The 13,332-nt window shown below is 40.9% G+C and overlaps 1 protein-coding gene across 2 annotated transcripts in view; it reads right to left on the bottom strand.

Annotated features, from left to right (window-relative positions):
- Window positions 1-634: 634 nt before the first annotated feature.
- Btaf1 (B-TFIID TATA-box binding protein associated factor 1) overlaps window positions 635-13,332 on the bottom strand; it is an 85,511-nt gene continuing 72,813 nt past the window's right edge. The window contains exons 35-38 of one of the 2 annotated variants that reach the window (XM_050158094.1): window positions 12,739-12,950; window positions 4,167-4,326; window positions 3,696-3,866; window positions 635-2,176 (exon numbers count right to left, since the gene is read on the bottom strand). In XM_050158094.1, coding sequence (XP_050014051.1) covers window positions 2,033-2,176; window positions 3,696-3,866; window positions 4,167-4,326; window positions 12,739-12,950 — 687 coding nt within the window. In that variant the 3' untranslated portion in view covers window positions 635-2,032. Of the gene's footprint in view, window positions 2,177-3,695; window positions 3,867-4,166; window positions 4,327-12,738; window positions 12,951-13,332 lie in introns of those variants that run through there. The other variant, XM_050158104.1, reaches the window with a different exon arrangement.

Here is a 13,332-nt window from a genome sequence, read left to right as displayed (position 1 = left end):
CTATTTTTAATTAATTTTAACTATTTAAAAATTTCAACAACTAACAGTACAATGGATTCCATTGTGTTCAAAGCCCAGTTCAGCAACACCACCACACCTTGTTTGTCTCTCAGACCTGCACATCTGAAAGCCGCCCACACCGCGACACCCGCAGCACCACTCAGGAGCAGGACACTAAGTTCTGGGCCGCCTGTTTGTCTGTTTGGGAAACTAGGATGTGTGATTTCACATCTTACAATAAAGGGTTTTAAAAGTGATACTGTTCTCAGAGGAAGAACAGAATAACTTTTCCACCCTTTGAGAAAGTTTGCCAGTATACACATGTAATTCCTGATTAAACCCACAAACTTTCAGTTGCCTAGATATCTATTCCTAGGTTATGATAAAAAAATTAATATGTTGGTATGAAATCTTTAGTATTTCTTCAATGATAAAACTGTCCCTTGCTTTTAGAAGATATGCAAACAGCAAATACAAAAACACTCAAGCACACGGGATAATCTACAGGAAATCCCGAGTTTTCCTTCTGGTCTACTACATTTGAACATAAGCCACAGATATGGAAAGAGTAGCCTTCCAAAACCCTGCGTACCTGGGCTGGTTTAGTCTCTACTGTAAACAACACACAATTGCACAGGCTTTACAATTTGCTATTTATTCTCTTGTGGAATGCTAGGTTCAGTATTACAGCATGGTTGTCAAGGCTGCGCAAGTGTGACAAACTTCATATCCAAGTGCTGTAGAATTTTAATTATTTTAAACAAAACCCTTGTTATTGTACAATTGAACAAAACCCTTGTTATTGTACAATTGAGGTCTGATGGTTTTAAGTTGATGCCTAGGTACAGGACCAGACACAAACCTTGAAGATGTTATTACCTGTACATATATATACAAATATAATCCACACATGTGTGTATACATAGGCATGTATTAACTTATGTGGGAATTTATAAAATTATATACATACACATACATGCATATCTGTGTACAGCTACCCACCCTCACCACTGAGCTGTTCTTGCACTAGTTCAATAGCTCTGTGCTCAATTATTATTGCTGCCTGGTATAACTACATGATTTTAGTGCCCAAACCAGACACTGGGTGTGGGATGGACACTGCACATAGACACGCGTATCCTTGTACGCTGTGTGTGAAGAGCAGTTCCTCCTTGTCCGCCAGCCATGCTCTACTACAGTAAACAGCCTTCACCACAGGGCTTGGAATTGTAAGCAGTGTAAAATTTATGTCTGGAAAACTGTGTTCATAGTTACAAAATATATATATATTTTATATATATATATATATGATTGAAACCTACCGGTACATATATTCTTTGAATTTGGCTATATCCTAGCCATTAGATAAATTAAACAAAACCCACCCTCTAATAGGATGTTATTATAGCCTTAAATACGCCAGTACCTGCATTTAGAATAGTCATTATACTTTAAAAGTGAACAAAATGATGTTAATAAAGATTTGAAAAACACTATATGCATTTGCATTAAATATACAAAAGTTGCCACAGGGCCTGGTTCAATTCATTGTTTACCATTTTCATGTTCTAGGGGTGACTAATATTAAAGTCATTCTGAAATTCTGAAAAGTATGGCTCATTAAGGCTTTTATACAAAAGAAGCCCTATTTGTAATCAATTATAAAAACAAGTACTATTTTAAAGAAACAAATGCACGTGGACACCACAGCCCTGGTGACCCCGTGGACAAAGTGACTGTAGAGGAGCTGTCCCGGCAGGAGCACCTCCTGGTAGCACAGGGAAACCTGGCGCTTCCTCCCTCTGCAGCTATTCAGCATGTAAAATTTAAACCTTTTCACATTAACATTTAAATTTAATACAGTGCAAATATTTGAGAATAACTTGTTCCCTGGTGAAACAAGAGCCAGCACTATGCTGAATATTCTTCAGATCTATTTATACATTCAGTTAAAGTTCACCACAGACTTAGGAATTGCTGAATATCAGCAGAATGTAGCTGAACTAGCAGCAGGCGCATCAGTGTGCAGCAGTTACTCGAGAGAGCGCATGAAAGTCTCCAGGTTGTACTCGGAATCGTACTGCTCGGCGTCCCAGAGGTCACTCAGGTTTTCCAGAACTGATTTCATGCTCGCTTTCCCAGAAGTAGAGCTGTCAGCCTTTTCTGCTTTGCCATCCTAATGAAACATTTGCAGATAAAAATGAGTTTTTATTTGAGACTGGATCTCATTATAAAGTCCTGGCTGTCCTGGAACTTACTATATAGACCAGGCTGGCCTTGAACTCAGAGTTCCCCCTGCCTTTAAGTATGTGCCACTAATGCCTGGCTTAAAATGAGGTTATTAACTTCAGAAATATCTTTTCTAAAAAAGAGAGCCGAGTGGTGGTGGCACACACCTTTAATCCCCGCACTCCGGAGGCAGAGGCAGGTGGATCTCTGTGAGTTCAAGGCCAGCCCGATCTACAACAGCTAGTTCCAGGACAGGAACCAAAGCTACAGAGAAACCCTGTCTCGAAAACAAACAACAAAAAAACCCTCAACCAGATAGACAGAGACAGACAGACAAAAAAGAAAATAAACTGGGTGGTGGTGGCAACATGTGCCTTTAATCCCAGCACTTTAGAGGCAGCCGCAGGTGGATGTCTGTGAGTTCAAAGCTAACCTGGAAGGTCTTGCTGTTTGGCCCAGGCTGTCTCAGCTTCCAGAGTGAGTGCTGGGATTACAGGCCTCAGCCTCGGCACATCTTTATGTTATGTTGTTATCTAATATGTTAATAGTTTAATCCCCACAATAGTAACGTTACTATCTATTGGCAGTCTGCTCTTAATGCCTGTATTGTTTTTTGTGTGTGGTATAATTTCACTTTATCTTAACACCATGTAATAGGTATAGCTGCTCCGAAGTTAATTTGCCTAAAGTTGCCAATCAGTAGGATCTGGCCCAGAAACACACACACCTGAGTTCCACAGACTCCAGAGATTACAAGAGCCCCGAGAAGGAAAACACAAAGGAAAGAAACCTTGAGACAAAGACCGAGACTTCAAACATCTAGTGTGGAGAAATTTTTGTGGCCCAAAGTTATCTACTGGCTCACATAATGGCTCAGTAGCCAGAGGTACTGCCATCAAGCCTGACAGTCAGCCATGTCCCCAGAAGCTAGGCCGACTCCAGGACGCTGCTCTGACTAAGTGTGCTGTGTGTGTGTGTGACAACTGCTCCACTTACACAGAAGTAAATGTACTTAAAAAAAAAAAGTGTTAGAGCCTGGAGAGCTGGCGCTAGTTAAGAGGTATAAAGCGGCCGGCGGTGGTGGCGCACACCTTTAATCCCAGCACTTGGGAGGCAGAGGCAGGCGGATCTCTGTGAGTTTGAGGCCCGCTTGGTCTACAGAGTTAGTTCCAGGACAGCTAGGACTGTTACACAGAGAAACCCTGTCTCAAAACATAACAACAAAACGCTCTCGTGGAGGGCTCAGGTGTCTACAATGAACATTGTAACTCCAGTTCCAGAGGCTCAACACACCTCCAAAGGCCCTGTGCACATATACACAAACACTGTCTTAGAGCAAACACATTACTGTTCTCAGTGCTTTACTCCCAACCTCAGAAGGCTGCAGCTCAGCAGCTGGAAAGCTTCAGCGCGCTTGCACCTCGCAGACAACCACCAGGACTGAGCAAGCTAAGTGAGCTCCTTACCTTATCCAGAGTAAACAAGTCAAGAAGCTGATCCGTCCCCATACTCTGTAAACTAGAATTCTCTTGGCTAATAACGGTATTTGCTATGTTCATCTTGAATTTCTGCAAGCCCATTATCTTCTCTTCTAGTGTTCCTCTGGTTATCAGCCGATAGACATTAACCACACGTTTCTGAATAAGAAAAACAATTAACTGTAATGAAAACTGATAAACCCTGATTTGTCAGGCCAGCCCTTTTTATTAGACTAACTGCGACTGGGGTCTTGTCTGGTCCCACGACCTAAAACTGTTTTCAGGATGACAGTGACCCAGGCTTTCTCAGCCAAGCTCAGAAAGTGGTAGTGGAAATGATACCACAGAAGATGAGAATGACAGGCCCAAAGTCACAGCACTTCATAACATCCTAGAAAGAATTTGAATCCAGTCTTCCTAGTATCTGCCTAGCTTTTAGTGGAGTGTTGGGTGACTTACCTGCCCAATGCGATGGGCCCGGTCCATGGCCTGTAGATCTCGCATAGGGTTCCAGTCGTGTTCCACAAACACCACAGTGTCAGCACCAGTCAGGTTAAGCCCTAGGCCACCAACATGAGTTGTAAGTAAAAGAACATCAATGGATGGGTCATTGTTAAACCTACAAACGTAAGTAACAAAAATAGAGTTAGTACAGTTCTCACTCAGGATCCTTCAATAAAACTACTGTTTTAGAAACCCTTCTGTCTTAGTTACGGCTTCTACTGTTGTGATAAAACACATGATCAAAAGCAACTTGGGGGGAAGGGTTTTACTCCATCTTATACCTCTCAAAGAAGTCAGCGCAGGAACTCAAGGCCATGGAGGAGTTCTGCTTACCACTACTGGGCTTTCTCAGCCTTCTTTTCTTACAGCAGCCAGGTCTAACAGCCCACAGCAAGCTGGTCACTCGCATATCAATGAAGAAAATGAACTACAGGCTAGCTCAGGGCCATTCTGGTAGGGACATTTTCTCAGAGGAGATTTCTTTTTCCAAATGACCTAGCTTGTGTCTCAAGTTGATATAAACCAGCCAGCACAGCCATGGTATAGATATTAGTTGTCCACCAAGACAAAACAGCCTTCGAATATACTGTAATGGTTAAACTCACTGTCAGTGTGACGAGATTTGTAGTCTATAGCTTTGTGAGTTTCTAGGTTAGGGGAATAACAGCCCAAAATGTGGGTGGTCCGTCCCACAGGGAGGCTCACTGGACTAAAGGAAAAGGGAAATCAGGCAGATGATCCTGCACTCATCGTTCTATGCTTCCTGACTACAGATGCAATGTGACCAACTACCTCAAGCTCCTGCCCCGACTTCTCCAACATCAACTGTATTCTTTAACTATTACATATTTTAATATAACAACATATATATATGTATATATATATATGCATGAATGCCAATCTGAAGTAGAAAGAATTCATTCTAAAGCTTATCAGAAATTTCATAAACAGAAATAAGGCTAAAAAGGTTGTACTTTCTATCAGATACAGAGCAGGTTATAAAAAAGTGTGGAGGCAGATGGGTGGGAGCACTCTGCATCGTCCAGGAGGTAGAGCCACCATCCAAGACAGCTGTACTCTACAAGATATCCACAGGGACATCTAGTAGTCTCTAGGAAAAAGGACAATTATTACTAACAATAAAAATAGCAGCCACACTTCTGGGTAAGATGGCAAATTAGAAGCTCCTTCAGTGTGACCCACTGTGAAGAAACAATAAATAACCTTCGTTGGCTGGTGGCAGCACAGGGATTAAAGCAGAGGCAGAGACAGGGGGATCTGAGTTCAAGGCCAGTTCTGGTCTACAAAGCAAGTTCCAGGACAGGCTCCCAAACTACAGAGAAACCCTGAGTCAAAAAACTAATAAACAAACAAACAAAGAGACAATCATCCTCTCCTACAAAACGCAGTAACTGAAAACAAAGGGACTAAATAAGCCAGGTGAGCTCTTAGCATAGGAGCACGCTGGGTGGAGCAGCCTCATGCCCTGTGCTTGGGCTGAGGTGAGCAGGACCTTTGTGGGGCGCGGCTCCAACAACAGCCAGCGGGAAGCTGAAGCAGAGAGTCTCTAAGCCTTTGCATGAAATGAGGACACACACATCACCTGGTGAGAAAAGAACTGGCCAGATCTGAAACTGGGTAGAGACTATAGAAGCAGATGCTGACGGAGGCAGCCAGGACCCTTGCCAAAAGGATAAATAGCAAAGTCACGGGCACTTTCTGTACCTTGGACTTATCTCCAGAACATATGGAACATAATGGGGAAATTTCCACACTCCATGCTGAGGTCTGGGGAAAGACCAAGGAAGAGGCGGCTAACAGCAACTGGCCATTAAGCAAAACGCAACCCAAAAACCCACTTGTTCTGAAATCCTCACAGACACTCAGACACACAATTCTGACTTAAAATGGAGCCACCAACGGCACCTCCCCCATCATCATCTGCTACAAAGAACAGGGAGAAGAGGAATTCAAAACCCTTCTACAAGGAAGAAAGAATGTTGACTGATACATTCTCCCACTCCCATCCCTCCTTCCATCCAGGTTTCTCCTGTATCCCAGGCTGTTCTCAAAGACTGCCTTGAACTCCTGACTCATGTTCCAAGTAAAGGAATTTTAGGCATGCCTGATTTGATTTTGCTACATATTTTAAAATCTAGTTTACCTGGCCCAACAAACCAAAACTTTACGTAAATATCTCTGAATGTTCTTACTTTTGTTTTGATGTTCAGTTAGGTCTTTTTTTTTTAATTTTTTTAAAAATACTTATTAAGTATACAATATTCTGTCTGTGTGTATGCCTGCAGGCCAGAAGAGGGCACCAGACCCCATTATAGATGGCTGTGAGCCACCATGTGGTTGCTGGGAATTGAACTCAGGACCTCTGGAAGAGCAGGCAATGCTCTTAACCTCTGAGCCATCTCTCCAGCCCCTCAGTTAGGTCTTATGTTCATACTGCATGTCTCTTCACACCCTCTCTTGTGCATCCTGTTTTCCTCACAGTGCTCCCTTTCATTCCTTCCTTATACCCCTCTTGTTCCCTCTAAACTGTCTGTTTTCATGTGTGAGTGTTGGGCCTGCATGCATGCCTAGTACACCAGGAAGCCAGAAGACAGTACTGGATTCCCCTTGGAACTGGAATTGTGAGCAGTTGTGAGCCACCATGTGGGTGAACAGAACCTGAGTCTTCTAAAAGAGCAGGAAGGGCTCTTAACCACTTGACTACTCCCTCCTCCTCCTACTCCCTCCTCCTCCTCCTTCTTTACTAACCTATTATGCTTCGTAGATCCTAATATTCCAACCCCCTTCTATCTACCTTTCCCTGATTTTCCCCAGCTGATCAATACTAATGCCCAGGACAAGGTAGCCTACTTCCCTTTCAAATGTTAGCGACTAAACATCACTGTACTGCTGTTCTTTGTTATGCCTCAACAGTTTCCTAAGTTAAAAACGATGATTGTTTTTAAATGACTAGCAAGTAGCCATGGCAGCTTCTGCAGTTAATACTCTCAGCCCCATGTCAGCCAGTCCAAGCGGAACACTGCAATACTTGAGCAGAAAGAACACATGTTCGGGGTCGGGGGGGGGGGGGGGACACCAACCAACGAAAAAACCTAGATGTGCAAGCCTTAACCCAAGAAAATCAAGAATAACGAAAAAATTCAAGATACCAACGAGAACGAATCAGATGAAATCCAAGACTTAGCTGGGTGGTGGTGGCTCACACCTTTTTAGTCCCAGCACTTGGGAGGCAGAGGCAGGAGAATCTCTGTGATTTCATTTCCAACCTGGGCTACAGAACAAATTCTAGGACAGGATCCAAAGCTACATAGAGAAACCCTGCCTTGAAAAATAATAAATAAATAAATAATAAAGATGAATCAGGCTAAAAATACAATTCCTGTTTTAGAATGCTAATTATTTCTTCTCTTGGATGTTTTACTCAGCGGCATAGCCCATGTACTAGGAAAGTTTCCCCTTTTTAAAAAAAAAATTATTTAACTTTATTTTATGTTCATTGGTGTGAGGGTTACAGACAGTAGTGAATAGCCATGTGAATGCTGGGAATCGAACCCAGGTCCTCTGGAACAGCAGCCAGTGCTCTTAACTTCTGAGCCATTTCTCCAGCCCATGAAGTTTCCCTTATAAAACAAAAAGAAATCCAAAAGACTCAAGGGAAAAAAAAATTATAATAATGTTCAATTGATGTGGGATTCCCCCCCTGTATGTTATGAATGTGTTTTGTTAATGAATAAAGCTGCTTCAGTCCTATAGCAGTGCAAAATAGGGCTAAGTGGGAAAACTAAGTTGAATGCTGGGAGAAAAGAAGGCAGAGTCAAGAAGGAGGCCCTCTAGCCACCAGAGAAAGAACCCACACACCAGTACTGGTAAACCAAAAGCCTCGTGGTAAGTAAAAATAATAGAAATGGGTTAATTTAAGATATAAGAGCTAGCTAGCAATACGCCTAAGTGATTGGCCAAGCAGTGGTTTAATTAATACAGTTTCTGTGTGTTTTTTTGGGGGTCTGGGTGGCCGGGAAACGAATGAGCGGCTTCCAACTATATTTAAAGAGATTAAAAAGGATACAAATGAACTTCTAAATATATTAAAAAAGGAAACTATTGAAATGAGGAAGCCAATATAGGATATGAAGCAGGAATGTATTAAGAAAATAGAAACACTAAAAAAGTGGGTTCCAAGGGTTGAAATTAGGTCATCAGGTTTGTAGAGTGAGTGCTTTTACCAGCTGAGCCATCTCATCAGCCCCAAATTGAATATTCAGAAATGAAAAGGTAAGTCAAATGAAAAACTCAGTAAAAGGCCTCATAGAAAGGAGGAAGCTAAAGTCATAATATCAAGGACAGGAGAGAAGAAAAATCCAGACCCCGAGAAAGATAATCAGGGTGTGAACGTTCTGGAACATGAGGTCTACGAACACCACTAAAGACCAGATTTACCACAGCATCAAGTTAATACTCTCAGGAAAATCATGGTGGAAAGCTCCCCAAATCTAGGAAAAGAAATGAACACCCAGATCCAGGAGGCAGTTAGAATGCCAAACAAGAAGGAAAGCATCAAAATTGCAAGGAAGAAACACCATGGTACACAGGCACCTAATTCCATAAACAAGCACTACTGGAGGAAGACAGGTCAGCCTCCACACAGCAACGTTAATGCCAACTATCACCAACAGCCAGCCAACCCAGGAGGAAAAATAGACACACATGAATAAGAAATAAGAGAGGAAACTGTAAATGTCTGGAGTCCAATGACATAGGAACCTCTGAGGCACAATGAGAGCAGTGCTGAGAGGGAAGAGCGTGGAGTAAACTCCAGAGCAAGCAGACGGCTCAGCAAGCACAGGCATGGCAGAAGGACAGACTGACTCCAGAAGTTGTCCTCTCACCTCCAAGGTTAAAAAAAGAAAACTAAAACAACAAAAATCAATGAAAAAAGACGGTTCTCTGAAGAGGTATAAGGTCAACAGTCAAGCTATCAAAACATTGAAATTAACCAAATCAGAGCTTAAAAAAGACATGGATAACAACAAAATTTAGATTAGGATACACCTTAAAATCTATACTCTAATAATTTGAGAAATTAAAAGAAATGATATGTTTCTAGACAAACCCACTGAAATCAACTAGGTGGCTATAAACAACATAAATATAAGTAATAAAAAATATTCCAACTAAAAAAGCTGAACTCTACTACGACAGTCAAATAAGAACCAATTGCCAACATTCATCAAGCTAATTTAAAACAGAAAGCAAATAATTGCTACCCAACATGTTTATTTTTTGAGACAGGGTTTCTTGGTGCAAACAGCCCTATGTGTCTTTGAACTCAGAGATCCGCCAGCCTCTGCCTCCCAAGAAGTACTGGGATTAAAGGTGTGTGTACCACAGCCCAGTACTACCAGCCTTTTATAAAGCCAGTATTCTTCTGATATCAAAAGTTAATAATCAAAAACAGAAAATTATACTTTCCATGATTAACATGCAAAAATTCCCAACTAAATACTTGCAATTCAAATTCAAAACACATCAAAAACATGGCTTCATTCCAGGGGTTGGCTTAACATATGTAAAACAATGGATGTAGTTTATCACATAAACAGACTCAAGGATAGAAATCACATAATTATACCAATAGATGAAGAGGGACTCAAAAAAAATAATCCTCAATTCCTTCATGACAAAAGCCAGAAGAAATTAGGAATAAAAGGAACACATCTCAACGTAACAAAGGCTGTATATAACAGGCATTATACTAAATGGGAGAAAACAGAGCATTTCTTCTAAAACCTAGAATAAGAAAAGGGTCCAAATTCTTCTCTCTAATCAACACTGAAAAAGCAGTAAGACAAGAGGGAAAAGGGGGATGCAAATAGGAAAAAAGTCAGGCAAAGTTTTTGGCTTAGTAGTTAAAATGCTTGTTGTGGACCTGAATTCAAATCTTCAGCACCCACATAAAAGATAAGCATGTCAAAGATAAATTAGTCCTGGCAGCTGGCCAGCTAGTCTAGCCTCAACAGTGAGTTGCAGGTTCAGTGAGACTATTTCTCAGAGTAAAATAAAAAAGAAGGAAGACAATTCCAATAACAACTTCTAGCTTCCATAATGTTCCTACAGCAACAAGCACATGCACACACACACAGAGTGGGAGGGGAAGAGAGGGAGAGGGAAAGAGAGAGAGCTCTAAAGATTCCACCAGAAAACCCAGATTAAGTAAACTTTTAGCAAAGTACCAATTCAATATCTAACACTCAAATCAGTATCTTTCCTGTATACCAGTAATAAACATGCTGAGAAATAAATAGAAAGGGTCTTGGAAGAAACCTAACCTAAGAAATGAAAGATTTCTACAAAGAAAATGTTTTGTTTATGAAGACAGTGTCTCTCTATGTAGTTGTCTGTCTGTCCTAGAACTTGATACATAGACCAGGCTGTCCGTGAACTCAGAGATATATTTGCTTCTTCCCCCCAGGTACTAGGATTAAAGATTTGTGCCACCATGCCAAGCCAACAATGAAAAATTTTAAAAACTGAGAAAAAGAAATTGAAAAAGACACTTGAAGATGAAAGACCTCTATGCCCAGTTTAGAATACTGTGAGAAGGGCTGTACTACCAAAAGCAATCTACAGATTCAAGGCAAACCTCATCCAACCTTTGACAACTGTGCTGGAGTATATAGATGGCACTAATGGGATTAATAAATAAATACAAAGTCGGGAGGGAATGGAACAGGAGAGTAGATCTGGGAGGATGTGGGGAAAGGGCGAATATGATAAAAATAAAATTATGAAATTCTCAAAGAATTAATAAAATATTTCAACAAGCTGGGCATGGTGGCACATGTCTATAATCCCAGCACTCAGAAGACAGAGACAGGTGGATCTCTGAGTTTGAAGCCAGTCTGGTTTACAGGGTGAGTTCTATGAGAGCCAAGACTACAAAGTAAACCCTATCTCAAACATCAAAACAAATTGATTTCAACAACTCTTCACAAAAAAATAGAAAAAAAGAAAATCCTATTCATATTGAGTACAGAAGACCTTGGATAAGCCAGTGCCATCCTGAGCAAAACAAGAATGATGCGGTGTCATCACAGCTGATTTCAATTACATCTCCACAGTAAAAGCCTATTTCAAGGGCACAGACACCACAAATAATGCAATAAAACAAAGGGTCTAGATGCAAACTCATGTAGCCACAGCAACCATAATGTCAACAAAATGCCAAAATACACTTGAGTAAAGACAGTCCTTTTTCAACTGACAGAACTGTAAAAACAATCTCCACATCTAGATCCCTGTCACCCTGTACAAGAATCAATTCTAAGAGATCAGAAACTATAACATAAGAACTGAAATTTTCCAACTGTAAGAAGCAAAAATAGGCAAACTACTTAGGATACAGTCATAGTCAAGGAATTCCTAAATATGGATTCCAATCATAAAGTAAAACCAAGAACTGACAAATAGGATCACATGTAATTAAAAATCTACAGCAAAGGAACACAATCAAATGAAGACAGCTTGCAGAATGGGGAAAAAAGTCTTTGGTCAGTCCACTATGGACAAGTTCAACAGAACCACCAAATGGCTTCAGCATTGCCAGGGCATAAATTATTTCATTTCATTTAATTCATCTTTATCGAAGATTAATATGTACAATATACAATGAACACAAACTAAATACCAAGAAATCAAACAACCCAATCAATAAATGGGCTAATGAAATGAACACACAATTCTTGAAGATGCCAACAGAATGGGTTATTAAATATATGGAACAAAACAAGACAGACATGTATCATCACTAGCTGTCAAGGAAATCAAAATTAAAACTACATGGATTCTCAGTACAGTCAGTCATTAAGACAAATAACAAGAGGCTGGGGTGATGGCTCAGTGGATAAAGCACACACACAAGAGCACAGAGTTCAGATCCCTAGAGCCTACATAAATGCCACGTGGACATGCAGAATGCCTTTAATTCCAGCCTTGGAAGGTTGAGATGGGAGTCCCTGGAGTAATTTGGCTACCAAGACTAGTCTTACTGATGAGCTCTGGATTTGACAAGACCCTGTCTAAAATACAACAGAAGAGCATTTGAGGTTTGGGACTGAATCCCAAATAGGAATCTGGTTTGTCAGAATCTTGACTCCAAGGATGTATTTTAGGCAGAGTTTGTAGAACACACATTTTGTTTTGAGCAAAGAAACAATAGCTAGGACAGGGATCTCAGCAAAGCTATCTGTTTGCTTGCTTCCACCCTAAACCCTAAAAACCGGGAGGAAAAAAATCGTTATCTCGGATCTCCACTCTGCTCTTCCAGGTGCTTCCTGGTGTGATCACTTGCGTCATCACAGTCCTTCCGTATCCACAGGAGATTTATTTGGACTGGATTACCCAGTAATAGACACGCAGGTAATGAAAACATTTCTTGAAGCAAACACCTACATAAGTAATAACAAATACACTAATCTTGTCTTCTATTGACAGCTGGGGAGCTACTTACCGGGAAACAATGGAATGCCTCTGTCCAGGAGGTATGCTGCCATCTAGTCTCAAGTAAGTGACAGAGGGTAGGTGAGGCTTCAGCAGGTCATGCTCAACTATATCAAGCATGCTTTTTAGCTGACAGAAGATCAGTATTCTGTGTTGGGCCACCACAGACTCTGTGCCACTGTCTGAAGTGCTGCCGTTTCCCAAACCACAATCCAACAGCAACTGGGGGAAGAAAACATTTCACAGCTATTTGGAAGTAGACAACAAATATTTGCTACCACAACTACTTTTTCCTGCAACTATTTCTATGGAAAGAAAAGGTTAAATTTATTTGTCACCTATTTGCCCGTTAGAAGTTGGGCTAAAACTACCAAGCACTCAGCCTGTTTCCCCTATGGACTCCCATAACCACTAGACCTTTAGTAAATGTTCATTCAAGGCAGTGACAAAGATGTCCCAAACAAAAGCTATAAAGTAACTTCTTTAAATGAAAAGACAAATAATATAAAAAGGGGTCCTGTATGGTAACATATGCCTTTAATCTCAGTACTCAGAGAGGTAGGCAGATCTGTGAGTTTGAGGTCAGCCTGGTCAACAATAGTAA

This window comes from Alexandromys fortis, unplaced genomic scaffold (genome assembly GCF_014885135.2).
Source record: "Alexandromys fortis isolate MF-2015 unplaced genomic scaffold, M_Fortis_MF-2015_v1.1 scaffold_10, whole genome shotgun sequence".
Taxonomy (NCBI): Eukaryota; Metazoa; Chordata; class Mammalia; order Rodentia; family Cricetidae; genus Alexandromys; species Alexandromys fortis.
Note: the sequence above shows the minus strand (reverse complement) of the source record. Positions and strands in the feature narration are given on the sequence as shown.